Raw genomic sequence first — 27,914 nt, forward strand, 5'->3', positions numbered from 1 at the left:
ACGCGTTGGGTCAAAGCTCTTCATCTGGACCAAGTGAATAGTTTAACTCAAAATGTTGACTGTCCATTTTCCTCCAAAGATGCTGCCTGACCTGCTGTGTTCCTCCAGCAGCTTGTGTCTTGTGTCTCCACTGTGCTGGCATTGTAAATTACACAATGGGCATGTGAAAAGGAATTGCAGGGCACAGGGAATAGGACTGATGGATTACTTTGGTGGTGGCTGCCACGGGCTGAATGACTTTATCTTTTAGTGTAGTAAGTAAGTAAATAAAAATATTTGTGCTCTGTAGCAAGATTACTAAGTACCCTTGAGGCTGGCTGATACATATAGACCTGGCAAGGGATCAACAGCAGGGTGTCATGGTGATTATTTGCTTTCACATGGTATATCTGTGAACCACAACTTTGCACAGTCACTCTGGAATGTTAGCAGGATGCAGCTCTTCAGCTGGAGCTTTTAAACCAAACGGGAAGAATAAATAACAGAAAGATATTTATCAGATGAATTCATTTCCAAGACTCTACCTACATGATTCAAGGCTCAAGCTTATTTAGCACATGTACATAGAAACATATAATGAAATGCATTGTTTGCGTTAACAACGAGGGTGTGCTGGGGGCAGCCCACAAGAGTGTCTTACACATTCTGGCACCAACGTAGCATATCCACAATGCTCAGCAGAACAATACAGAACACAACAAGCAACAAAACCAAAAGAAGCCCTGTCCCTCCCTCCTGTCCCACCCACGCACGTACCCAGTCCTCTAACCCTTCAGCCGGCTTGGATTCAGACTCAAACTTGCAGACATTGGTCCTTCAACTACCCCAGCGGACTCGCAGAATAGGACTTAGGCCACTGGGAGCCTCGATTTTCAGACTTATGATACAACCCTCTGGTGTTGATCCCTGGCATTGGCCTCGTGTTCTGCTGATCACTGAATACTAGGCCTTAATCTCCAGACTTGCCAATAATGGGACCCTGAGCTCTCGGCCTCGAACTACAGTCTCAGCCATTCACAAACCCAGGAGGTCATTGGACCTCATTTCTCCTGCCTGCATGGAATTCCAACTTCAGAATCAGCTGACAATTTGTGGGCACTGGAATGGGGGGGGGGGGGGAAGCCCACCAGCCCTCATTCACACTGGTTTGCCATCCTGATATCCTGGCACGGTCTGTGGATGTCCCAGCTAGCCTTCCAATGTGGTGTGGAAACTGAGACTCTGGCTCGTCCTCTAATTCCCACAGATACCTGTCGTTATAACCCAACCTTACCCCTAAATCCCTTCTCTGTTCCTCAAAACTATCTCTAAAGGCCTAAAAACCTCCACTAAAAAGCAACGAAAGCTGAGCTGCAACCTAAACGGAGGTCATACCTCCGTGCCATCTTAGAACACCATACCTACAAGGGATATTAATAAAAGTAATTGGTCATTATCACATTGCTGATTGTGGACCTAGACGTGTGGGAGAGCCAAGGTTTGGCAGGGATTATGCCGCATTTTCTTCCTACACTTCTCTGGCATAACCAGTTTTTATGTTTTTTTAAAAAAACTAACTTGCACATGGTGTAAATAATAACAGGGTTGTCGTGGTGGGAGATTTTAATTTCACAAATATCGATTGGCATCTCCTAGAGCAAGGGGCTTAGATGGGGTGGTGTTTGTTGGGTGTGTTCAGCAAGGTTTCCTGACACAATATGTAGATAAGCCTACAAGAGGAGAGACTGTACTTGATCTGGTATTGGGATATGAACCTGGTTAGGTGTCAAATCTCTCAGTGGGAGAGCATTTTGGAGATGGTGGTCACAATCCTATCTCCTTTACCATAGCATTGGAGAGGGATAAGAACAGACAAGTTAGGAAAGTGTTTAATTGGAGTAAGGGAGATATGAAGCTATCAGGCAATTAAGAACAGAAAAGCTTATGAAAGGTTCAACAAAACTAGGTAATGTTAGGGATCTAGAAGATTATAAGGCTAGCAGGAAGAGCTTAAGAATGAAATTAGGAGAGCCGGAAGGGGCAATGAAAATGCCTTGGTGGACAGGATTAAGGAAAACTCCAAGGCATTCTACAAATATGTGAAGAACAAGAGGATAAGATGAGAGAATAGGACCAATCAAGTATGATGGTGGAAAAATGTATATGGAACTGGAAGAGATAGCAGAGCTACTTAATGAATATTTTGCTTCAGTATTCACTATAGAAAAGTTATCTTGGTGATTGTAGGGATGACTTACAGGGGACTGAAAAGCTTGAGCATATAGATATTAAGAAAGAGGATGTATGTGCTGGAGCTTTTGGAAAGCATCAAGTTGGATAAGTCACTGGGACCGGATGAGACGTACCCCAGGCTACTGTGGGAGGTGAGGGAGGAGGCTGCTGAGCCTCTGGCAATGATCCTTGCACCATCAATGGGGACGGGAGAGGTTCCGGAGGATTGGAGGGTTGCGAATGTTGTTCCTTTAGTCACGAAAAGGAGTAGAGATAGCCCAGAAAATTACAGACCAGTGAGTCTTAATTCAGTGGTTGGTAAGTTGACGAAGAAGATCCTGAGAGACAGGATTTATGAATATTTGAAGAGGCATAATATGTTTAGGATATTCAGCATGGCTTTGTCAAAGGCAGGTTGTGCCTTTCGAGCCTGATTGAATTTTTTGAAGATGTGACTAAACATGTTGATGAAGGTAGAGCAGCAGATGTATATGGATTTCAGCAAGGCATTTGATAAGGTACCCCATGCAAGGCTTATTAAGAAAGTAAGGAGGCATGGGATCCAAGGGGACATTGCTTTGTGGATCCAGAACTGTCTTGCCCACAGAAGGCAAAGAGTGGTTGTAGATGGGTCATATTCTGCATGGAGACTGGTGACCAGTGGTGACCAGGCCTCAGGGACCTGTTCTGGGACCCCCTACTCTTCGTGATTTTTAAAATTACCGGGATGAGGAAGTGGAGGGATGGGTTAGTAAATTTGCTGATGACACAAAGGTTGGGGGCGTTGTGGATAGTGTGGAGGGCTGTCAGAGGTTACAGCAGGACATTGATAGGATGCAAAACTAGGCTGAGAAGTGGCAGGTAGAGTTCAAACCAGATAAATGTGGGGTGGTTCATTTTGGTAGGTCAAATATGATGGCAGAATATAGCATTAATGGTAAGACTCTTGGCAGTGTGGAGGATCAGAGGGATCTTGGTGTCCGAGTCTACAGGACACTCAAAACAGCTGCGTAGGTTGACTGCGTGTTTAAGAAGGCATATGGTACACTGACCTTCATCAATCATGGGATTGTGTTTAGGAGCTGAGTGGTAATATTGCAGCTATATGGGACCCTGGTCAGACCCCACTTGGAGTACTGTGCTCAGTTCTGGTTGCCTCACTATAGGAAGGACGTGGAAACCATAGAAAGGGTGCAGAGGAGATTTACAAGGATGTTGCCTGGATTGGGGAGCATGCCCTATGAGAATAGGTTGAGTGAACTTGGCCTTTTCTCCTTGGAGCGACGGAAGATGAGAGGTGACCTGATAGAGGTGTATAAGATGATGAGAGGCATTGATCATGTGGATAGTCAGAGGCTTTTTCCCAGGACTGAAATGGCTAGTATGAGAGGGCATAGTTTTAAGGTGCTTGGAAGTAGGTACAGATGTGATATCAGGGGTAAGTTTTTTACGCAGGGAGTGGTGAGTGTGTGGAATGGGCTGCCAGTGACGGTGGTGGAGGCGGATATGATAGGATCTTTTAAGAGACTCCTGGATATGTACATGGAGCTTAGAAAAATAGTGAGCTATCAATAACCCTAGTAATTTCTAAGGTAAGGACATGTTCAGCACAGCTTTGTGGGCTGTAGGTTTTCTATGTCCTTAACTTTCAGTGGTTCAGCAACATTCATCCTATATCACACCCATCTGCTCTACTAATTAATGGTACCCAGGAGTTTCCCTACAAATCCTAACTATGGGGCTGGTAAACTTGGTCTGAATTAACTAAATAAGTCTGAAATAATATGCCTATGTAATAGCGATTATGAAATTACTTAAGAATCTTAAACAGCAGTCCTATTGATTTAACTTCCTCCTTGCTTCAGGCTACTTAGTTGTATTGAGCCACTACAATAAATATAAGAATAGAACTAGATAGGCCAGCGGGCACTGATATGGAAAGGGCAAAAGTCACATGCAAGATCTTTCTCAATAATGTTGGTGACATGGCAAAACTGGAGAACTATACTCCAGACTAATCAAGTCATGTCCATAGAATAATATTGCATCCAGAATCTTAGGCTTTCCTTTTACCAGTCTCGTCCCTCTGGAGGGAAGTCCCACCAAAGCAGCTAGCTCAGCACTTGCTTAGCAGAGATGACCTTGGGCACCACTGCTGCTGGATACTACAAACCTGTAGAGGACTACTGGTATGAATTCACAAATGTAATAGATAGATCAAATGCCATAGTAATTTTGTATAATTATATGTAGGGTTTAGTTCACAGTAACTACTGTCACTTCATCACCATATAGGAAATTTCAAGTTTCCAATAGAGTCCTAGCCATATTCTCTCCATTCTGTGTTTGGCAATTCTGACCTACTGTGACATTTTCTAATTATCTAAAACTATGTTTATCTTTAGTATTTTAATATTATCCTTGCTTTGCAAAAAAAGCTTTAATCCTGTTCACTTTTTGTACTTATTCTTTCTAGGGATGTAGCTATCACTGACTGCTAGTGTATCTTGTCTATAAGAACACGAGAAAAAAAGAGTTGACCATTTAGTTCCTTCATTCTGTTCTGTAAATCAACAAAATCACAGCTGATCAAAGTAGTTTTCATGTTTCAATGATGTTACTGCTTATTCTTTTAGAATGTCTACTTGATCTCTTTTCAAATGACAGACATCATCCCAATAACTTGTCTGATGAATCTTCACTGCACTTCCTCTGGAGTAGGGTTTTCCAATCTTTTTTTTTTGCCATGGACCTCTATTAACTGAGAACTGCTGCTCTAGAACAATTGTATCCTTATTTAGGTAAGTAGACCAAATACTTGAGTCTCAATAAGGCTTTATTACAACAAGGTAACTTCACTCTTCCACTGAAAGTGAACCAGCATACCTTTTGTCTTCATGATATCCTGTTGCACTTGCATGTTAGCTTACATGGACTTTTGCAGAGAATACCTACATTCCTTTAAATGCCAGTATTTCCCAATGTTTTAGCATTTCCTAAAGCTCAGCTGTTCTATTATGTGCATGATGGTTGATTATTTTTTCAATATTATATTTACTTTCCCATGGTTTCAAAAATTTATTTAGCTTTTCTATATTCACTTTAGCTTCTTTACACCCTCTTCCCTTATGAAAATCCTGGTTCTGTATCATTCATAATTTCCTTTGTTTGGATTGAAAATACCTGTTTCACATCAAACTACATTACATTGAAACTTGATGTAAGATTCTATCATGCTATTCTCACTCCTTGCATTGAGCTCCTTTAAAATTATCAATTAGATCTAGTCATTGCATATTACTAGATCTTAAATGTCTGTTCCCTCTTCCATTCCTCAACAAACTGATCTGAAAATCCATTTCATACATTCCGGAAGTTCTCTTTATTATTGCTACTTATTTAATTTACCAAATCTTAGTCGTGTAGCTGTATTGTAGACAACAGTTGCATTTGAACGTTCTTGGAGGCAGAGCTCCAAATCTTTGCTAATTTAATCATTGAAGCATATGTCTGGAGGGCAAAGGTCCATGAGCATCTGTCCTTGCTGCACCATACTGCCCTCTGATGGTAAGATCCAGAAAAATGTGACTGCATCTTGCGTCTCAGAACTGACCTTGCAGACATTTCTTCTTGGAAGGGAATGAATGTCTGCAGTATTCTGGTCCCAAAGATGGTGGGGGCCTGATGTTTAGATATATTTAAGGAGAGCAACAAACATATGCAGCACTTGTGGAGGAAAATGGACAATCAATGTTTCAGGTTCAAATAGTTCTGTTTATTGTCAGAGAATGTATACAGTCGACAAGCTGAAATAATTAATCTTCACAGACATCCACGAAAACCAGAACAACCCCAAAGGAATGAACAACAGAAAAACATAAGAACCCCAAAGTTCCTCTTTCCCCTCCCCCGCACAAACGGCAGCAAAGCATCAACCACCCCCTTCCTCCCTGTCACCGTTTTGGCAACAAAGCAGCAGCGCCCACCACCCACCAAGCAATAACAAAGCACCCAAAGGGAAACCATGATCTGCAGTCAACAAAAACAATTGTTTATCCGACAGTTCAACATGCCAGAGGCTCTCTCTCTCTCACTAACAAGGCCCAGAGAGATGTCACCCCTTTCACAGCTAAAGGGGAGAGGGGAGGCTTACATTTGCTGTTATCGCGTTACAGTCTGCTTTTTATTCTGAGATTCTCCAACGAGAATCGGCAACAAACTCTCCCCACCATAGAGAGAGAGAGAGAGAGAGAGAGAGAGTGTAATCACTAACTACAGGGTGTTCCTTCTCCCGCCACACCTCAGTTGACAAGACCAGCCTGGGATTGGTTGACCACAAGGCTGCACCCTGGAGGTACCATCTTCCCAGGTTTTGTGTTTCTCCATTTCCCTCCATGGATGTTGCCTGACCTGCTGAGTTCTTACAGCTTTTTTGTTGCTTCAGATTCCAGCATTTGCAGTCCCTTATGTCTCCGTATTTAAAGGAGATAAATATTTGAAAGATCAAGGAAGGGAGGATTACAGGGAACTGGCACAGAAGAGGAGTTGAGGTCGGGATGGATCAGCCATGATCGTTATTGGGTCAGGCTTGAGGGGCACAGTGGCCAACTCCTGCTCTCACTTTCTTGTGTGGAATTGCTGACTTGCATATCTTTTGCTTGCTAAATTAATTTGCCATTTCAATGTGTTCATATTCTTAAATAATGCATCCTTATTCTTCTGAGTGGTCTTTGCTTTGGAACCATTATTTTCCAAGTTATCCCACAACTTAACTTTCAAATACACTTATAGATCTCCATAACTTGGTACCTTCCATTGCTTCTCTCCCCTACTGAGCCAAGATCCTTCCTAACAATTGTATTAATGTCATTTTTTTAAAATTGGGCTTTCCCTCCTTTTTCTTTTTACTGTTCCTTCTTAATTGTTGAATGCCCTGGAAGCTCCCCATTTTGGTCACCCTGCAGGCATGTTTCTGTAATGGAATTTAGATCAGATGTTTATTCTTCCATTTTGTTGTGGATGCACTATGTTTTTGGATATAGCATCTTTAAATGTGGCTTTTTTATATTTTTCTACTCTCTGGAACTATTTCTGTTTGTTTCTGCTGCCTATTTATTTTGCTTGCTACATTTCAGTCTCTCACTTCCAGCTTGTCTTGCTCCCTGCTTCCCGCCAAGCTGATTTAAACTTCAGTGCTCCCCAAATGACCCTGAAATAATTAGGAAAAGCAGGTGAGCTTTTGCAACAATATGGTAGTTTTAATCAGCATAGCCAATTTAAAAAATTGCAAATGCATTGAAATTTTTGGATTTCAGCTTACTATGGTGAGAATTGAACTTCTCCCTCTAACAATCAGTGGTCTAGGCCTAACCCTAGCCCAGGAAATTAACCACTTTGCTGGTATTGCTGATACTGGTAAATAAATGTGGTCTTTGATCTCTGATATTAGTCTAGATACTGGGTTTCATCTTTATCAGTATTCTGCCCACTCAAGACAAGCCCTATCTGTGCCCACCTCTGACATACCTAAACATTTTCCCCTCAATTTTCTTTTACATAAAGACTCTTCCCACTTCACCCATACAGCTCAGGGAGTCTCTGTAAGTGGGTATGTTAACCCTACCCATACTGAATGAAATCTCTCCTTTCTCTACAGTCAGGTGTTCCATAATCATGTTTTAAAAAGTGTGTGCTATCAAATTTAGAACTTTTAAAATTTGAATGTCTGCTTCCTAAACTGATTAGTGAGTACTTTGTGGCCGTAACCTTACACAATCCACTCTCGAATGCTGAATTAGTGTTTGTTTTGGAGTATTCTCTTCCAAGTTATCCTACACCATCAAGATGCACTTAAACAGCTCCATCATTCATAGTTTCCACTCCTCTCTCTATCCTGTATGTTTACTGAAGGGATTTGTAGAGGTATTGGTACTGGCCCAATTCACATAAAGTTTGTACAATGTTTCCTGTATCAGAACTTGCTCCAGCATCTTGTGAATATAAGGCCTTTGCTTCCATATGACAGTAAAAAATACCATACAAATGATCATTGAATTAAAGGCAACCTTTGAGGGACATCCCCAAACCTGAACTTCAGAGCAGTGCTACCCATACTTTAATTTAAAGAACTGAAGACCATCAAGAGGTTCACAGTTAACACTGAATACTTCAAGTCCCAGGCCAGGGAGAGAACACTAAATAGGATCCTGAGTTGTAGCACCATACTCATCAGAGGAAAAATAAGGAAATTATAACACCTCCAAAGCCTTTATTAATTTTAAACAATTTGACCTGATAGTTGCCACTGGTAGGAAAAGTAAATGCCCTCATGCTTATTCTGAAACTTCTATGAGATGATATCAAAGTGTCAGCAGCATGTGAAGTGGATGATTGCTAATGTTCTGAAGAGGAAGTTTGGATGACCTCTTAGAATGCTCAGAGGGCCAAACCACATGGAATGAAGTCTGAAGGCCCATTGTATCCACGCCAGCCACCAAGTACTTATCTATATTAATCCCCTTTTCCAACACTCGACAGAACTTTCTATGCCATGTCACTTCAAGTGCTCATCTAAATACTTGCTTAATGTTGTAATGTACCTGCCTTCATCACCTCCTCATTTGCTATGTTCCAGATTCCAGCTACCCTCTGGCTGAAAACATTTGTCTTTAAATCTCCTGCCCCTTACCTTCAATCTGTGCTCTCTGGTTATAATCACCTTTGTGAGTGGGAAATATGTCTTACCATCTATCTGTCCTATCTATGTCCCTCATAATCTTGTACACCTCTATCTAGCCACCTCCCCCCCCCCCCCCCCGATCAGACTTTCTATTCCCAAGTCTTTCCAGTCCAAAAAGCTCCTTACGAGTTACCATCCTGGTAAATCCCCTCTGCACTCTCTCCAATTAATGCATCCTCTGCATTTAAATCTTCCCTAGAGTGTAGCAACTAGAAATGCATATTGTATTCTGGCAGGGGCTTATTAATGATTTATTTACATATACCATAATGTTTCTACTCTTACAGTATGTTCTGTATTCTAGCTAATGAAGGTGGGTATCCCATGTCCCTTTAACCACCTTATCTACTAGTGCTGGTTCCATGGACATATACAGAGAGGCCCTTCTGTTCCTCATTACTTTCTCCTCAATAACAAAACACCTTCAATTTCTGTATTAGGACTGTGAACTTCTATTTGTTTTGGGCTGTAGGCTATAATTTGCTAAGTCTCTCAGAGTAACATAATTTCAGCATGACCTTCAGCAGTTTAAGGCTGCTGGCTGGTAGATGAGTGTCATGGTGGGAAAGAAAGCAGGATCATTGGTATTCACAGATTAGTGGATTCTTGATCCGCAGTCATGACAATTCCTTGGGGCACCTGTTCAATCAAGCCACTGATCTGCTGCTATAACCTCAGTCATTAGACATTGCAAAGACACATAAATGCTTGATGGAATTCTCCAAACTGATGAATCATAGTCATAGGGCAAAATAGCATAGATACAAGCCCTATAGACCAACAAATCCCTGCCAACAATGGTACCTACCTAGCTAGTCCCAGTTTCAGCCCATAGTCCTCCAGGCCTTGCCCCTGTATGCACCCTAAATAAGTGATTCTTCTTGCAGTTCATTTCATGTACTCACAGTGCTCTGCCTTGAAAGGTTGCCTTCAAGTCCCTTTTATATCTTTCTTCCCTCACCCTTGATCTGTGACCCCCTGGTTTTGGACTCCCTTGTCTTGGGGAAAGGACTGCTACTGTCCACCTTATCTCTGCCCCTCATGATTTTATAAACTTCTATAAGGTCATCTCTCATTCCTCTACATTCCAAAGAATATAGACCTAGCCTGGCTAACCTCTCTTTGTATCTCAGGCTCTCTAGTGCTGGCAATATCCTTGTATATCTGTTCTACACTCTTTAAAGTTTAACCATGTCTTCCCTATAACAGGGTGACCAAACCTGTATGCAGTACTCCAAGTGTAGCCTCACCAGTGACTTATACATATGCAATATAATGTCCCAACTCCTGTATTCAATACCCTAACTAATGAAAGCCAGTATGCTAAATGCCTTCATCGTCATCCTGCCTACCTGTGATGCTGCTTTCAACAAAACTTGAAATCTTAGGACCCTCTGTTCTATTATCCTCCCTAGTGTCCTACCATTCATAGTATAAGTCCTTTGCTAGTTTGACTTTCATTATCTCAACCTTACTCCTTCACCCACTTCCTAACTGATCAAAATCCCCCTCTCCACCATAATCTATGATAATCTTCTTCACTATCAATAACATCTCCAAATTCTGCACCATCTGCAAACCATTGGCTAAGCCTTGTGCATGGGCTCAAGAATCTAGCCACAGGCCAAGCTGGTGACAGAATCATTAGGTATCCATCTGAAAGGTTTTTGCAGGATGAGAATTGCACCAAACTTCATTAAGTGCTTCATGCTCCTTCTCCACCTTTGCTGTGCAAAGTTCTCAGCTTATTTCTCTGTAGTAGAACTGTGATGTTCCTTCCACATAGCTCATCTGGGGTCCAGTGTGTCCATCTTTATAGACCTTCAATCTAAACTAACTGCTACGATATACAGTATGTGATGCTGGTCTCCGAGCTGTAGCATTATGTCCTCTCCCTTATCCTCCTACTGTTCTCCCTTTTCCTTTTCCCGTTCATCTGAGAGGCGAAGTGGACCATACTCTTGGAATAAACAGTTATAAGGTTCAGCTAGCGGTACGTGTGAAGAAATATAATGGAGCTTGGGAATGGGGATGGATTTGATTTCTTGGAGTTGTGATAGTTCTTAAAAGAAGCTGGAGTGGCCATATACAGCAGATGAGCCACCCACTACTCTGCCTTTGGGATGTGGTGGGGGAAATCATGCAGTCATAGGAAGGACATGCACACACCACATAAGCAGCACCGGAGTCAGGACTGAACCTGGGTTGGTGGAAGTGTGTAGCAACCGCATTGCCTGCCTCATCACTGGAAAGAACTGCACCCTTGAAGGATGCAGTGTTTGGATTACACGCATGTTACTGTTTTGCACTGTGTGCAGCTAGTGCATTTACAGATAAATGCAGTAGATGAGGTTGGATTTTATTTTGACTACTTGTATCAAGTTAATAAATTACTTGCACCATATTGAGTCCTCTATGAAGTCATTCTCTTCCCACATTCACTACCTCTGAGGTTTGCCCCCCACCCCCCGCTCCCCCCATCATGAGCTCAAGACCTCTGTCTTCTCCTGGACCTCCTCCACTAGGACCTTATGTGCTGTGCCTGAGAACTTCTGTTCCATTTCCTAGATCTCTGGGCAATGCACTCAATTGAAATCTTCATTCAGGATAACATATACAATCTAGTAAAGTGGCTGTAACTGGCCAGAGCTGCACAAAGTCTGGGAAAACTCATTAACAGCTGGCAGTTGAAAATGAGCTGAATTTCTAAAAAATATTCTATTTTTCAATGCAAAGTGGTTACATGGGAATGTTGGTTTCAGTCCTGGAATCTGATATGAAATTTTAAGCCATCTTAAAATTTCCATCATCCTTCTATGAAGGAGTGTTTTCTGACTAGTATAGGTTAATCGTCCTTAGTTCCAGACTGCCTCCTTACCATGGCCCAACCAGGATCTGCAGATGTTTAGCAAGGTATCCATTACACTAACCCAGGGGTCGGCAACGTTTATCACTGAAAGAGCCAATATGGACCTGTTTCCCACAGAAAAGATAACACTGGGAGCCACAAAACCCGTTTGACATTTAAAATGAAATAACACTGCATACAACGGTTTTCTTTGCCTTTATGCTATGTATAAACAAACTATAATGTGTTGCATTTATGAAATTGATGAACTCCTGCAGAGAAAACTAAATTACATTTCTGCATGCAACAAAAACATTTTGAACTCCGAAAAAAAGACGTTGGGTTGAAGGTTACTCCATAGTTAGCCTACCTTGGATCGAAGAATTAAAAGAAAGCGCGCACTGGCGGGTGTCAGGCATTGGCAGTGGTGATGTATATTAATAGCGATAAAAAACATGTAGCGGTGTAGCGCTACACGCAGCGCTAAAATAAAGACACTGCAGTCAAAGGTAACTTTATTCGAACTAAACAGCCTTGATTTAAAGCCTCCCTCAACCCGTCCCCGTGGGCGCGGATGCTCCAAAAGACACGTACTCACAAACCCCCGTAGGCTATCTCCCTTAGCCGGAACGGTGGCTAATTGTGAGCCGGTTCGGAAGTGCCAGGAAATGGGTCGCCACAACGTTTTTAGATTGTACAAGATCACCATAATCTTCAAATTTCGAATTACATTTCAAAAACTAACAAACTACGGGGAGCCACAGCACAGAGATCAAAGAACTGCATGCGGCTCCGGAGCCGCGGGTTGCCGACCCTTGCACTAACCATTACAGTTGTTAAGCTCCCAAAAAGGTGAAAGGCCTTGATAGAGTGAATGTGGAGAGGCTGTTTCATATGGTGGGAGAGTCTAAGACCAGAGGACTCAGCCTCAGAACAGAGGGGTGTCCTTTTAGATCAGAGAGTGTTGAATCTGTAGAATTCTTTGCTACAGGCCGCTGTGGAGGCTGTCTTTATGTAAATTTAAGGCAGAGGTTGATAGATTCTTGATTGGTCAGGACATGAAGGGATATGGGAGAAGGCAGGAGATTGGGGCTGAGAGGAAAATCCGATCAGCCAGACTTGATCGTCATGGTTTTAAAACAACTTTGGAAGCTTGGACCTGTGTGTCAATTGACAACTCTGTAACCATCTGTAACAGTTCTGTCTTATCATTAAATCTATTAATAGGTGTCTCTAGTTTTTGACTTTGATCTACAGTACATTGCATACAGTACCACAATCTTTGTTTTATTTGGCTGAAATCCCTATAACCATATCTGACAAATTATTTTGTTTGTTAATCTGGTGAACCGGTATGAACCCAAAGCAGATAACTGCAGATTACTGCCAGTGCCATCTAGTTAATGAAAATACTTTACAATCGTCCCTACACCATCACTTCTGCCTCTGCTAATTACCCAAGCAGATTAATCATTCTTTTTTATTCCTGGTCTATATTTAATATGCTTTATTAAGAAACTTTAGTAGATGCTTCTGAAAATCTAAATAAATAACATCTGTAAACAATTTCCTGCCCGCACTTACGACAGTTTTTCAAGCAATTTAGTAAGGTTGCCCTAACATGACTAGTCACTTATCATTCCCTGCAGTCTTTTCTTATTCACTGAAGATTTACAAGGTGTGCAGTCCCTTACTTAGGTTTTAGTAATTGCCTGACAATGGTTGTTAGGGTAAACAGAGTAACTAATTTTTCATTTCCCAGTTTCTCCCTTAGCTCTGTTAATTAAAAGTGTGATAGGCAGGTTTTATAATTGAATTATTTTATTTTATGTAAAATTCCTGAATTGGAAAATTATAGTTCATGCATTAATAGTGTTATCACCAATATCTCTTAATATCTTTAGGCACGCAAAGCATCTGGGAATTTGATGCCCTTTTAGCCTTTTTAGTCTTATTAATTTCACTTTTAAAAATTCATTTTTGTGTATCCCTGCACCAAATTCACTATTATTTTCCTCTTAATATACTGACATGTTTACATTACCATAAATTAAGCTCCTGAAAATAACTTGGTTATTAATTTTCAGGTGACCCATATTGGTTTTGTCTGCTATCATTACTCCAAATTAAAAGTAAAATAATTATATTATTATTTTTCCCCACCCTCTGTCATTGTTAAAAGTGAATGGGGCAAAGTTTATTACTAATTAAGTAATATCTCTCTAAAGGTCAAGAAATTACAAGCCTTCAAAGATGATGTGAACAAGTTGTCACTTGCAGATTCATTCATGGTCCTGTTGATACAAGTCCCAAGGTAAGGTAGCAGTGTAATACGCAGTTCTTCATAATTAATATTAAATATACAAATTATTGATCCATTGTTTTGAACAATTTTGTCGGTTTGCAGCTATGCTCTTCGGATGGAAGCCATGATTCTTAAAGAAGAGTTTTCTCCTGCCTGTTTTGCATTACACAAGGAAATAAAGGCAATGCAAACAGCTATAAAAGGTAATTAAATCACTGGTGAATTAAAAAAGAAATTGCTTGCTTATTACTTGGTTGAAAAAAAGCTCTTCTACAGTACAAGCACAAGGACTTCAGAGAAATATAGATGGGTACAGTTAGCTTGCAATGGAAAGGCCAGGAAAAATGGTCCAGAAAAAAGTCACATATTTTAGCTGAAATTTTTTTTTTATGATTATAAATTAAAAGGCATTGGTGTTCAGAAGGATCTCAGTACTTTATATACAAAGTAACTTGCATCAACTCGGAAGTCATATTGTATCTCGATTTGGCTTTTATTGTAAGGATTTGAGTACAAAAGTAGAGATGTCTTGCTCTAATTGCATAAAACTGAACACATCTGAAATACTCTGTGTTGGTCTCTGAGAGGAGATTGATTAGGTGTGGAATATGGAGAGGTTAAGCAGACTGGATCTGTACTTTCTGAGGGGAGGTTCCATTAAAATGCACACATTTCTTTTGGAATTTTGTCAAGAGTAAATGGGATTTCGGTATCTACATTCAGGGAATACTGTCTCAAAGTAAAGGGTTGCCCATTTAGGACTAAGAAGACTTTTTTAAACTCAGAATTTGAAAATCTTTGTATTTATTTACATTTGAAAGCAATGGAGGTTCAGGTTTTGAATGTATTCAAGTCAGAGGTCAGTGGAGTTTTAGATATTATGGGAATCAAGGAATTCAAGATTGGTGCAGGAGAGTGGACCTGAGGTAAAAGATCAATAATGATCTTATTCGTGGACTCGTGCTTCTATTTTTAACATTCTTACGTGACACATAATATTTGTTCTATTGCATGATACAGGCCTGGTTCCCTAATTGTGTTTACATTCAAACTCAAATCTTTTGTACCTGGGCAATAACAAAGCTATGGTTCTCACAATTCATTGGTCCTAGCTAAAACCAAGTGTGAATGAGTGTGCATCTATGAGAGAGGTTATGAGTGTGTGACAGAGAGAGTCAGAGTGTGAATATGTATCTTTGAGAATGACTTGGGCTCATTTGTGTGGATCATATTCACGATTCAGATGCCATCAGTCACTGTTTAGAGTCTTGCACAAGTAGTGTTCACTTAAGGAAGGGTTCATAATGTCCAAGAAACAAACCCAACAGAGGTATCACACCTTTAAAAAGTGGAAGAAAGAAAGCTTGAAAGTGGGTACTCAGTTAAACAATTCTAAAATTTTGCTGGAACTAGCTCATGATTAGCCTTATTGGAACTGTTTAATGATTAATATTTTGCAGAACTGATGACCTGTGAGGAACTTCATGCGATTTTACATTTAGTTTTGCAGGCAGGCAACATCATGAATGCTGTAAGTGCTTCCTCTTTTGATGATTTTGGTGTCACAAAGCTTCTGTGTGCCCGTCTTCTCCATTTATGGTTTCTTCCCATTTCTCTGCAGGGAGGTTATGCAGGAAATGCCGTGGGTTTCAAATTATCTTCTTTGTTGAAACTAGCCGACACAAAGGCGAACAAGCCAGGAATGAACTTGCTCCACTTTGTCGTTCTGGTTTGTATTTGTGTGTTATTTCTTTCCATAATTACTATGCCCTGGAATTGGTCCAAAGCAGATAATTTTCAATTTAAAAAAATCAGAATTACTGAAAATTTTCACTGATAAGGTGCACTTCCACCTCCAGAAGATCTTAATTCTTAAATCACTTTTCCTTCAGTACATCAGAATGACTATTTGCAAATAACAAAATTCTTCGACGAAGATAAAACGTTATTTTAGTTGTGATATCTGTTCTTCATACAAAAGGGGACGTGCCAGTAATGATGATTGCATTTTTCAAACAGGAAGCACTAAAAAAGGATGCTGGTCTTTCAGCTTTTCCTGAAAAGCTACAGCACATTCAGGAGGCAGCCAGGTAATAATGGCTAAATTCTATTTGTTTCACCTCCTTTCCCCTCTCTCACTCTATTACTTTCTACCCTTCCCTGTCAAATAAAGACACAGAAATCAGCTGTGGGAAAACAAATATAAATGATAATCAAATTATAAATATATCTAAAAAAAATGTTAAGTAGGATCCAGAAAAGTTATTTTCTAAAAGCAAAGTTTGGAAGACACCAAAACCCTTTTGATTTAGACACGCTTTCCAGATATTCCAAAACCAAACCCACCTGCAGCTGAGCGTAATGAAATGTTTGTGTTTGTCATTATCTTTTTGTTTCCATCACGTACCTGCAGTCTACTATCCAAACATTAGTGCTGCTTAACTTTGTTATTACCTGATTCTTCATGCTGGAAACTGCAGGCACAGATTTGAGCAACATACCCTCTCAGTGTTGTCGGCAAATGCACTGTTTCAAGTGTTGCCAAGAAACTGCTTGTACATTCAATCCCTGATCTGTTCATTGAGATATGAGCAGGATGGGTTAAATAAACTACACATTTCAATTCTCAGATGTTGAAAGATGTGCACTGTAATTTCAGAATACTCCATTTTTAGTTTTTATGTCCTGCATCTATGGCGAGAGAAACTCAGTTAATGTTGCAGGCAGGTGAACTTTCAGCTTAAAACTTAATTGGTTTACTGTCCTTCAAAGTAAGAATCCTTATATATTCTGGTGTAAATTTACTCTAGACCTACAACAGTGTTGTTGATTCTTAACTACCTTCCTGCTGTAACATACAGGATGCTGGAGGAACTCAGCAGGTCAAATAAACTCTATGAAGAGGAATACATTGGGCTGAGACCCTTTATTAGGACCCCAAAGGAAAGATCTTGGCCCAAAGGGTCGACTGAAGATTCCCCTCCTTAGAGGCTGCCTGACATGCTGAGTTCCTCCAGCATTTTGTGTGTTATTCTGGACTTCTTGCATTCTCAGAATCCCTTGTGTTTACCCTTCTGCTGTGTTATAACTGCTATATTAAAGCCGAGTTAATTGCGCTGCTCAAAATCCTAATTTGCACTGGTCAAATCCTAAAGGGCATAGGATTGTGGCAGGTTGTCAGCAAAGCAACACAAGTGATCATCCTACTTGAATTTGATCTCCTCATTATACCTGTTGCTTGTATATCTGTGTATGGAAATATCAGTAGGAGTGGCAACTACACTATTCCTGCTGACCCATTTCAGCCCTAGGACATCCTTCAAGATATAGTGTGGCTCTGTAATAATGCTAAATGGATAGAAGTAGAACAGATCTGACATTTTAAAAATGAGCATGCTTGGGGTGCTATGGGTCCTGGGCAGGAATATATACCACTACAATCTGTAACCTTGAATAAAAGCAGAAAATGCTAGAAACACAAAGCAGGTCATGTAGCATCTGTGGATGTCTAAAGAACATTTGTGAGGAATAAAATTAGTTTTAGGTTGCAGAGACTGTTGCGGGATTGGTAGGTTAAAAGGAATTTCTGATAGGGTAAGTCCAGGATTGCTGTGAGAATAAACTATTGATGAATTTATTCTATTGATGGGCAATTAGGAAAGAAAGAGAACATAAATCAAGAAACACAAAAGTGGTAAGCTGCATGGCTGTACAAAATGCCCAGCAGGTAGAATCATGCTGATGAAGAAAGAAAAGTTGTGCCAGCATTGCAGATCGATGGCCCACAGCAGATCTAGCTAGTTCTGCTACAAGCAAAGAAAGCAAGTTAGCTGAAGTTGTTGAATTTGAGGTTACGATGAGCCCAGATGACATTTGAGGTGCTGTTCCTGAGGTTAATACTGGGTCTAATTTTAACAATGGAGGAGGTCATAGGCAGATAGGTCAGTGTTGGAATAAGATGGAGACATACCTAACCATACCAGAAATATCAATAACTGAGGTCCAAGCTGACAACACCAAAGTGGGACTATACTGTATCTATGCTAAACAACAAGAGGAATGTGAACTAGGGTAAAGTGACTTCATTAGTAATGGTTCTAGTCAAAGTTCTACAGTTATTCAAGTTATGAATGCTGATAGACAAATAGAAGACAGGAAGAAAAGGCTCCAAAGACGTCACCATAAAATTGAAGGGCAGATTGAAAATTGCAAATGTTACTCAACACTTCATGGAGGGTGAGAGGCAGAAGAAAGGAAATTATAGGCCAGTTAGTCTGACCTCAGTGGTTGGGAAGATGTTGGAGTCGATTATTAAGGATTTAGTTTTGGGATTCTTGGAGGCACAAGATAAAATAGGTCAAAGTCAGACTAGTGGTCTTTAAGGGAGAATCTTAACTGAGAAAACAGTTGGAATTCTTTTGGGGAAATAACAAACAGGATTGACAAAGGAGAATCCGTGGATGTTGAGTACCTGTAGTTTCAGAAGACCTTTGATAAAATGTCATACATGAGGCTGCCTAACAAGTTAAGAGCCCAAAGTATTACAGGAAAGATACTAGCATTGCTCAGAAAAGGCAAAGAGTGGGAATAAAGGTATAAAGGAATAAAGGAATAAAGGCAAGTGACTGGTAGTGTTTCACAATGGTTTGTGTTGAGACTGCTTCTTTTTGCGTTGTATGTCAATGATTTGGATGATGAAATTGATGGTATTTGCTAAGTTTGTGGACGACATGAGGATGGGTGCAGGGGCAAGGAGACTACAGAAGGACTTGGACAGATTAGGAGAATGAGCATAGAGGTGGCAGATGGAATACAGCATTGGTAAGTGTATGGTCATGCACTTTGGTTAAAGGAATAAAAGCATTGACAATTTTCTAAACGGGGAAGATGTTCAAAAATCTGAGGTGCAATGGGATTTGAGTGTCCTCGTGCAGGATTCCCTAAAGGTTAATTTGCAGGTTGAATTGGTGGTGAGGAAGGCAAATTCATTTCAAGAGGACGAGAATATGGAAGCAAGGATGTAATGCTGAGGCTTTATAAGGCACTTGTGGGTATTTAAGAAAGGTTGTGTAACATTGGAGAAGCTTCAGAGGAGATTCAAGAGAATGATTCCAGTAATGAAAAGGTTATCATATGAGCAGCGATTGAAGGCTATGGAACTGGAATTTAGAAGAGTAAAGGGCTATCTCACTGAAACCTAACAAATGTTGAAAGGCCTAGATAGAGCAATGTGAAGAGGATGTTTCCTTAGGTCGGGGAGTCTAGGACCAGAGAACACACCTTTATAATAGAACATTTAGAACAGAGATGAGAAATTTATTTAGCCAGACGGCAGTGAGTCTATGGAATGATGAAATGGCAGAGAAACATAATGGTCTGAATGGTCTTATTTTGCTCCTGTCTTATGATCTTACACTGCAACTGGTACAGAAATGGTTCTGAAGGAACTCCCACATTCCATCATGTAGCGATGGCTAAGTTTTAGAATTAACACTGCCCAACCACCTGAAAAAATGCCCAACAGATTTTACCTGTAAAAAGGACAGATCCAGTTCAGTTAGACACCAGCTATTCAGTCTACTCTCAGGCATCAGCAATGCAATGGAAAGTATCCTTGGAACTTACTTACAATTTCCCATTTTGGGTTTCATCAGGCCAATTTGGCTGAAGATCTCATCTTAAATGAAAGAGCTAGATCTTAGAGTGAGGTGAAAATATTTGTGTTGGGGTGTTGGAAGTCAATCATTTCAATATCAGAACAGGCATCACTGCTGGTCCAACCATATTCAGCTGCTTCATCAGTGACATTTATTTGAAGCACCTCGGAAAATAAATCTGCATAACCCTGCATGCAGCAAGATCTAGGCAACACTCAAGAAAGGCTGATATACGGCAATTGATGGTTCTGCCACATGTGTATCTACCCTTGATGTCCAATGGTGTTTCCATTGCCAAGTCTCTACCATCACCATCCTGAGGCTAGCCATGTAAAACCGAGGTTGCAGGAGCATGTCAGGAGCTGTGTATTCTATGGTGAGTGACCTGTCCCCTATTACCTTATCAGCAAGGTGTAAGTCAGGAACATAATGGAAAGCTCCACTTGCCCAGATGTATGCAGCTCCTGCAATACTGAAAAAGCTGAACACCACATAGGGCAAAGCAGTTCTCTTCATTGTTATCCCACCTCCAACCCCAAACACATACTTTTCACCCGCCCCCAAGTATTTTGTAGCTTTTACATGTGCCGTCTGCAAAGTACACTACAGTTACGTACCTCAGTTCCTTCGCCAGCACCATCCCAAATCTGCAATCTTTATCATCTGCATGTGCATGAGCACACCACCGCCTGCAGGACCCTCTCCAAAGTGCATGCTTTCCTGACTTGGGAATACATTGCTGTTTTTTTTAATCAATACTGACTCTGGAGCTTGGGCCTTCCTACGTAATGGCCTTGTGGGATTTCCTTCACTGCATGACTGCACCAATTCAAAAAGGGCAGCTCATGTTCCAAAACAAAAAAAAACGCAAGCTCTGGACTGAAAGTGAGATAGACCAAAAATGAAAAGTATTTCTTTGGCTTAAAGATAAATTCCTGAATAAATGCTAGTATGACTTAAGTAATTGGAAATTGAGATTTGATTATTGTCAAAAAGGTGATTATATATTTAGTAATTTAATATGTGCTTGCATTGACCAAGATGACTGAGCATTAATTTTCACTGCTTATTTCACACAAAGTACTTGCAATATGTGGGGCTGACAGGATAATAGTGTGGCTGTTTTACTGTAAAAAGGGAAAATAGTTTGCAGTTAATATACTGTTTAGTCTTGATGGGTTTCAGAAAGTGTGGCGCATATGCGTGGGATCAGTAGAATCCTGGGGTTTTCAATCTGACATTTTTCACATAGCTCGTTTCTCTAGAATCATGATATTTCTTTATCTCCGTGAACTTTGATAATGTTTCTAACGTGCATTAGTCTCAGACAACCATTTTCATTTAGTTCAGTATATTTTTAACTTATGACAGCACTTAACCGTAGGTCAAGTGCCTTGGTAGATTGTGATTGATTAATTTGTGTACTTGTTGAAGGAGACAGGGTTTAAAACAAAGCAAGGAACTAGAAAGGTCTTCTATGGTGTTGCATGCTTTTAAGTTCCCATTTTCAGCTTTTAAGATTTTAAAACATGAAAATAAAATAATGGATAAAGTAGCTTGGATAATGGCATTTGATGCAATTTCAGACTCTGAGATACTAAACCCTTGCCTTTATTTAATACAGTTAGCCAATTGCTATGTATTTTGTTCTCTGTCCTTGTTTTTCAAAGAAAATTAAATATGGATATGTTCATTTTTACAGATATCACTAGTACTGATTGGTATTCATGCACATATCATAGTCACTCATTGAATATGTTTATGAAATTAAATCAGTTGTTCACCGTCATAATACTGCATCTTGATTATTGATCAGTAGTACATTGAGGATTCTCCAGAGACAAGCCAGTGGTATTGCTAGTGTCTTGTATTTTTAAAGGAAATTCAAAAATGTTTTAATCATTTTCCTTCCAGATTGTCAGTTGATAACGTTAAAGCTGACCTACAGTCACTCATCAGTAGAACAAAATCGATGGAAGGACACTTAAAGGAAGATGTTGAACTACTTCATCAAATGGAGGATTTCATTCAGGTGAGCCAGTATGTAAAAGTTCACTTGTGCATGTGCAGATGAAAGCAGCATACAGCATTAATTATTTTGGTCTTAAAAATATCTGATGACTGCATTTTATTTAAGAAGAGCATGGAGCTCTAAACTCTTTCAGTAGATAGCCCAAACTGTGAAGATTAACAGATTCAGGTCTGTCTGTTGGTCTACTGGTAATCTTAATCTCTTCACATTGTGCCTGTCTCAAATGTCCAATGTTCCTCATGGGCTATGTTTGAATATATTTGTTTGAATACATGGAGTTTAGTTTTTGAGTACAGAATTTAACCCACAACTAGGGAGATCAAGTAACATACAATTGTTGTGTACATTGATGACTTGTGGCCGTCTTCCCTTGTGTGTAATAAATCCACATTCAATCCCTAAACAAAGAGTATTCTGTTTCTGGCATAATTGTAGTATTAAATATCTGTTCAGTATTTTTGAAAGAGAGCAAAAAGAATATAATTATTATGCTACAAAGGTTTGGGTGCCATTTTAAAAGTTGGACTTCATTCAAAATTAAGTAACACTATAAAATCCAACTTCATTAGTTCAATATTAGTTCAATAGCAGTGCGAGAAAATTCTAGCATTTTAATGACAATGTAAAAATGGATACTAAAATCTAACATCTGTGCTAATATAGGAACAAATTCTGAATATGCAACTTTTATGGGATCCATCATTAACGGGGTTTGATTCATTTGTGTTTGTATTTTATTTCTGGTAGTAGCAGTGAAATATTTAATGAAAACATGCATGCCCAAAGAAGAATGCTTATGAAATACAGAGGTGCAATAAATTTACAAGACTGTAGAACTGGAGGGTCTTGGTTCTATTTTGTAGAATTTCTGTAGCTTTCTGTAAATAGTGAAAGTGAGGATGGAGAATTTGTTACCTAAGACAGCAACACTCATAGAATTAGGTAAGAACATAAGAAACATACATAAGAACATAAGAAATTAAAAAAAAGAACATAAGAACAGGGTTGTCATGATGGGAGATCTTAATTTCCCCTATATTGATTGGCATCTCCCTAGAACAAGGGGTTTAGATGGGGTAGAGTTTGTTAGGTGTGTTTAGGAAAGTTCCTTAACACAATATGTAGATAAGCCTACAAGAGGAGAGACTGTACTTGATTTGGTATTGGGAAATGAACCCGGTCAGGTGTCAGGTCTCTCAGTGGGAGAGCATTTTGGAGATACTGATCACAATTCTATCTCCTTTACCATAGCATTGGAGAGTAGGAACAGACAAGTCAGGGAAATGTTTAATTGGAGTAAGGAGAATTTGAAGATATCAGGCAGGAACTTGGAAGCATAAAATTGGGAGCAGATGTTCTCAGGGAAGAGTATGGCAGAAATGTAGCAAATGTTTAGGGTACATTTGTGTGGTGTTTTTCATAGGTACATTCCAATGAGACAGGGAAAGGACGGTAGGTTACAGGAACTGTGGTGTACAAAGGCTGTTGTAAATCTAGTCAAGAAGAAAATAAAAGCTTATGAAAGGTTCAAAAAACTAGGTAATAATTGAGATCTAGAAGATTATAAGGCTAACAGGAAGGAGCTTAAGAATGAAATTAGGGGAGCCAGAAGGGGCCATGAGAAGGCCTTGGCAGACAGGGTTATGGAAGACCCCAAGGCATTCTACAAGTATGTGAAGAGCAAAAGGATAAGACATGAGAGAATAGGACCAATCAAGTGTGACAGTGGAAAAGTGTATGGAACCGGAGGAGGTAGCAGAGGTACCTAATGAATACTTTGCTTCAGTATTCACTACGGAAAAGGAGCTTGCCGATTGTAGGGATGACTTTCAGTGGACTGAAAAGCTTGAGCATAAAGACATTAAGAAAGGGGATGTGCTAGAGATTTTGGAAAGCATCAAGTTGGATAAGTCACCAGGACCGGATGAGATATACCCTAGCCCATTGTGGGAGGCAAGGGAGGAGATTGCTGAGCCTTTGGCAATGATCTTTGTATCATCATTGGAGATGGGAGAGGTTCTGGAGGATTGGAGGGTTGAGGATGTTGTTTCCTTATTCAAGAAAGGGAGTAGAGATAGCCCAGGAAATTAATAGACCAGTGAATCTTACTTCACTGGTTGGTAAGTTGATAGAGAAGATCCTGAGAGACAGGATTTATGAAAATTTGGAAAAGCATAATATGATTAGGAATAGTTAGCGTGGCTTTGTCAAGGGCAGGCTGTGCCTATAAACCTGATTGAATTTTTTGAGGATGTGACTAAACACATTGACGAAGGTAGAGCAGCAGATGTAGTGTATATGGATTTCAGCAAGGCATTTAATAAGGTACCCCATGCAAGGCTTATTGAGGAAGTAAGGAGGCATCCAAGGGGACATTGCTTTGTGGATCCAGAACTGGCTTGCCCACAGAAGGCAAAGAGTGGTTGCAGACGGGTCATATTCTGCATGGAGACTGGTGACCAGTGGTGTGCCTCAGGGATCTGTTCTGGGATCCCCTACTCTTCATGATTTTTATAAATGACCTGGATGAGTAATAGGAGGGATGGGTTTGTCAATTTGTTGATGACACAAAGGTTGGGGATGTTGTGAATAGTGTGGAGGGCTGTCGGAGGTTACAGCGGGATGTCAACAGGATGCAAAACTGGGCTGAGAAGTGGCAGATGGAGTTCAACCCAGATAAGTGTGAGGTGGTTCATTTTGGTAGGTCAAATATGATGACAGAATATAATATTAACAGTAAGACTCTTGGCAGTGTGGAGGATCAGGGGGATCTTGGCATCCATAGGACACTCAAAGCTGCTGCGCAGATTTACTCTGTGGTTAAGATGGCATATGGTGCATTGGCCTTCATCAACTGTGGGATTGAGTTTGAGAGCCAAGAGGTAATGTTACAGCTATATGGGACCCTGGTCAGACCCCACTTGGAGTACTGTGCTCAATTCTGGTCAGGAAGGATGTGGAAACCTTAGAAAGAGTGCAGAGGAGACTTACAAGTATGTTGCCTGGATTGGGGAGCATGCCTTCTGAGAACAGGTTGAGTAAACTTGGCCTTTTCTCCTTGGAGCGACGGAAGATGAGAGGTGACCTGATAGAGGTGTATAAGATAATGAGAGGCATTGATTGTGTGGATAGTCAGAGGCTTTTTCCCAGGGCTGAAAAGGCTAATACAAGGGGGCACAGTTTTAAGGTGCTTGGAAGTAGGTACAGAGGAGATGTCAGGGGTAAGCTTTTTTTTACTCAGAGAGTGGTGAGTGTGTGGAATGGGCTGCTGGTGGCAGTGGTGGAGGCAGATACAATAGGGTCTTTTAAGAGACTCTTGGATAGGCCTGTATTGTGCCGTAGGCTTTCTGTTTCTATTTAAATAGGAGCAGAAGAAGCCATTATGGTCCCTGATTTGATAATAGTAGTACTTTTCCTATCTGTTTCTCACTCTCCTCCCTACACCCCAACCTATACCCTATAATTCTTGATTCTTCTTTGAGTATATTCAGTAAATCATTATAGAAAGTACTGTGTCATTATACATTGGGCTATATAACAGATGAGGTTCATTATTTAATGATTTTACTAAAAGGCGTGTACTGGTTATCTTTTAGACTAATCTGCTCTTTAAATATTGATTACTGTAGAACACCTAGAAAGCTACGTTTACAGAATCTTTCAAAAATATTATAGTTCTGATGATCAGATTTGAGGGTCAGTTTAATGTAATGTCACTTGGACTTATTGCAGTTATAATTTTTGAAAATAAAGGACTATTTAATTTTAATCTTATGTTTACTTACATAATATATATCTTACGCTGCAGCAAGCTTTGAGAGATCTGGACAGATTGGAGAGAGAGCAGATTGAATTGCAGATGGAAGCCAATACTCTCATCGATTTCTTCTGCGAAGACAAAGAAACAATGAAATTAGAAGAATGTTTCAAAATATTTCAAGACTTCTGTGATAGGTTCAAAAAAGCTGTCAAGGTAAGTGGGCACACAATTCCACTGCCCTGCCATATGACATCTCTCAATGGAGTTCCCTTTAGAACAGAGATGAGGATATGGTAAATCTGTGGTATTTATTGCCACATTTGGCTGTGGGGAGGGGCAACTTATTGAGTCTATTTCAAGTGGAGCTTGATAGGTTCCTGATTAGTAGGTCATCAGAGGTTACTGGGAGAGGCAGGAGAATGAGGTTGAAGGAAAATAAATCAGCCATGATTGAATGGTGGAGCAGATTTGATGGGCCACGTGGTCTAATTTTGGTCTTATTTTTGATAGTCTCACTGTCATTGGATGCACTTGGTTATGTTTACTGAATATGAAAGAAAGGTTCCCATAACTTTTAAATCTAAAATTTTAGGCGAGTTTCAAGATAAAGCAGCAACTGAATTTACTATAAATACAGCTGAGCATAGAATCAGACCACCAGAAAGGAGTCTTATTTTACAAAATAATTGAGGGTTACGAATGCACCATCCAATACAGACTATTAACCCTGACATGGCAGCGAGGAAGTCAGCCCCTCCTCTGAAAGACCAGTTGCTGTGTCTCACCATGGCCAATGTGAGGAGAGCCCTGTGCAGGGTCAACCCACGGAAGGCTGCTGGACCAGACAATATTTCTGGCAGAGTGCTTCGAGAATGTGTAGACCAGCTAGCAGACGTTCTCATTGACATCTTCAGCATCTCCCTGAGCAGTGCTGTCGTTCCAACATGCTTCAAGGCTGCCACCATCGTCCCCGTGCCAAAGAAGTTTTCAGTGTCCTGCCTCAATGACTACTGTCCCGTTGCACTCACATCCATCATCATGAAGTAGTTCGAGAGGCTTGTCATTAGGGACATCAAGACCCTGCTTCCTCCCCCTCACTGGACCCCCTGCAGTTTGCGTACCGTCCCATAGCCATCACCCTCCACCTGGCCCTAACCCACCTGGACAAAAAAGACACGTACGTTCGAATGCTGTTCATAGACTTCAGTTCAGCATTCAACACAATCCTTTCTCAGAAACTGATTGGAAAGCTGCGTCTACTGGGCCTGAACACCTCCTTCTGCAACTGGATACTAGGTTTCCTGACTGGGAGACCTGTTAGTCCGGATTGGGAGCAGCATCTCCAATGCCATCACAGTGAGCACGGGGGCCCCCCAGGGCTGCATGCTCAGTCCACTGCTGTTCACTCTGCTGACCCATGACTGTGCTGCAACACACAGCTCGAACCACATCATCAAGTTCATCGATGACACGACCGTGGTGGGTCTCATTAGCAAGAACGATGAGTCAGCATACAGGGAGCAGGTGCAGTGGCTAATGGACTGGTGCAGAGCCAATAACCTGTCTCTGAATGTGAGCAAAACAAAAGAGGTGGTTGTTGACTTCAGGAGGGCACGGAGCGACCACTCTCCACTGAACATTGACGGCTCCACGGTAGAGATCGTTAAGAGCACCAAATTTCTTGGTGTTCACCTGGTGGAGAATCTCACCTGGTCCCTCAACACCAGCTCCATAGCAAAGAAAGCCCAGCAACATCTCTACTTTCTGCAAAGGCTGAGGGAAGTCCATCTCCCACCCCCCATCCTCATCACATTCTGCAGGGGTTGTATTGAGAGCATCCTGAAAATCTGCATCACTGCCTGGTTTGGAAATTGCATCATCTCGGATCGCAAGACCCTGCAACAGATAGTGAGATCAGCTGAGAAGATCATTGGGGTCTCTCTTCCCACCATTATAGACATTTATACCACACACTGCATCTGCAAAGCAAGAGCATTATGAAGGACCCTATGCATCCCTCATACAAACTCTTCCCCCTCCTGCCATCTGGGAAAAGGCACCGAAGCATTCGGGCTCTCACGACCAGACTATGTAACAATTTCTTCCCCCAAGTCATCAGACTCCTCAATACCCAGAGTCTGGACTGACACTAATTTACTGCCCTCTACTGTGCCTATTGTCTTGTTTATTATTTATTGTAATGCCTGCACTGTCTTGTGCACTTTATGCAGTCCTGGGTAGGTCTGTAGTCTAGTGTAGCTTTTTCCTGTGTTGTTTTTAAGTAGTTCAGTGTAGTTTTTGTATTGTTTCATGTAGCACCATGGTCCTGAAAAACGTTGTCTGGTTTTTACTGTGTGCTGTA

At 40.7% G+C, this 27,914-nt stretch overlaps 1 protein-coding gene across 3 annotated transcripts in view; it reads left to right on the forward strand.

The window, feature by feature from the left end:
* fhdc1 (FH2 domain containing 1) overlaps window positions 1–27,914 on the forward strand; it is an 87,014-nt gene that overhangs the window by 53,933 nt on the left and 5,167 nt on the right. For all 3 annotated transcript variants that reach the window (XM_059965053.1, XM_059965054.1, XM_059965052.1), the window contains 7 exons: window positions 14,027–14,112; window positions 14,206–14,306; window positions 15,564–15,634; window positions 15,725–15,832; window positions 16,123–16,193; window positions 21,675–21,792; window positions 25,601–25,765. In XM_059965053.1, coding sequence (XP_059821036.1) covers window positions 14,027–14,112; window positions 14,206–14,306; window positions 15,564–15,634; window positions 15,725–15,832; window positions 16,123–16,193; window positions 21,675–21,792; window positions 25,601–25,765 — 720 coding nt within the window. The remainder of the gene's footprint in view (window positions 1–14,026; window positions 14,113–14,205; window positions 14,307–15,563; window positions 15,635–15,724; window positions 15,833–16,122; window positions 16,194–21,674; window positions 21,793–25,600; window positions 25,766–27,914) is intronic.

Source organism: Hypanus sabinus, chromosome 3 (assembly GCF_030144855.1).
Source record: "Hypanus sabinus isolate sHypSab1 chromosome 3, sHypSab1.hap1, whole genome shotgun sequence".
Lineage (NCBI taxonomy): Eukaryota > Metazoa > Chordata > Chondrichthyes > Myliobatiformes > Dasyatidae > Hypanus > Hypanus sabinus.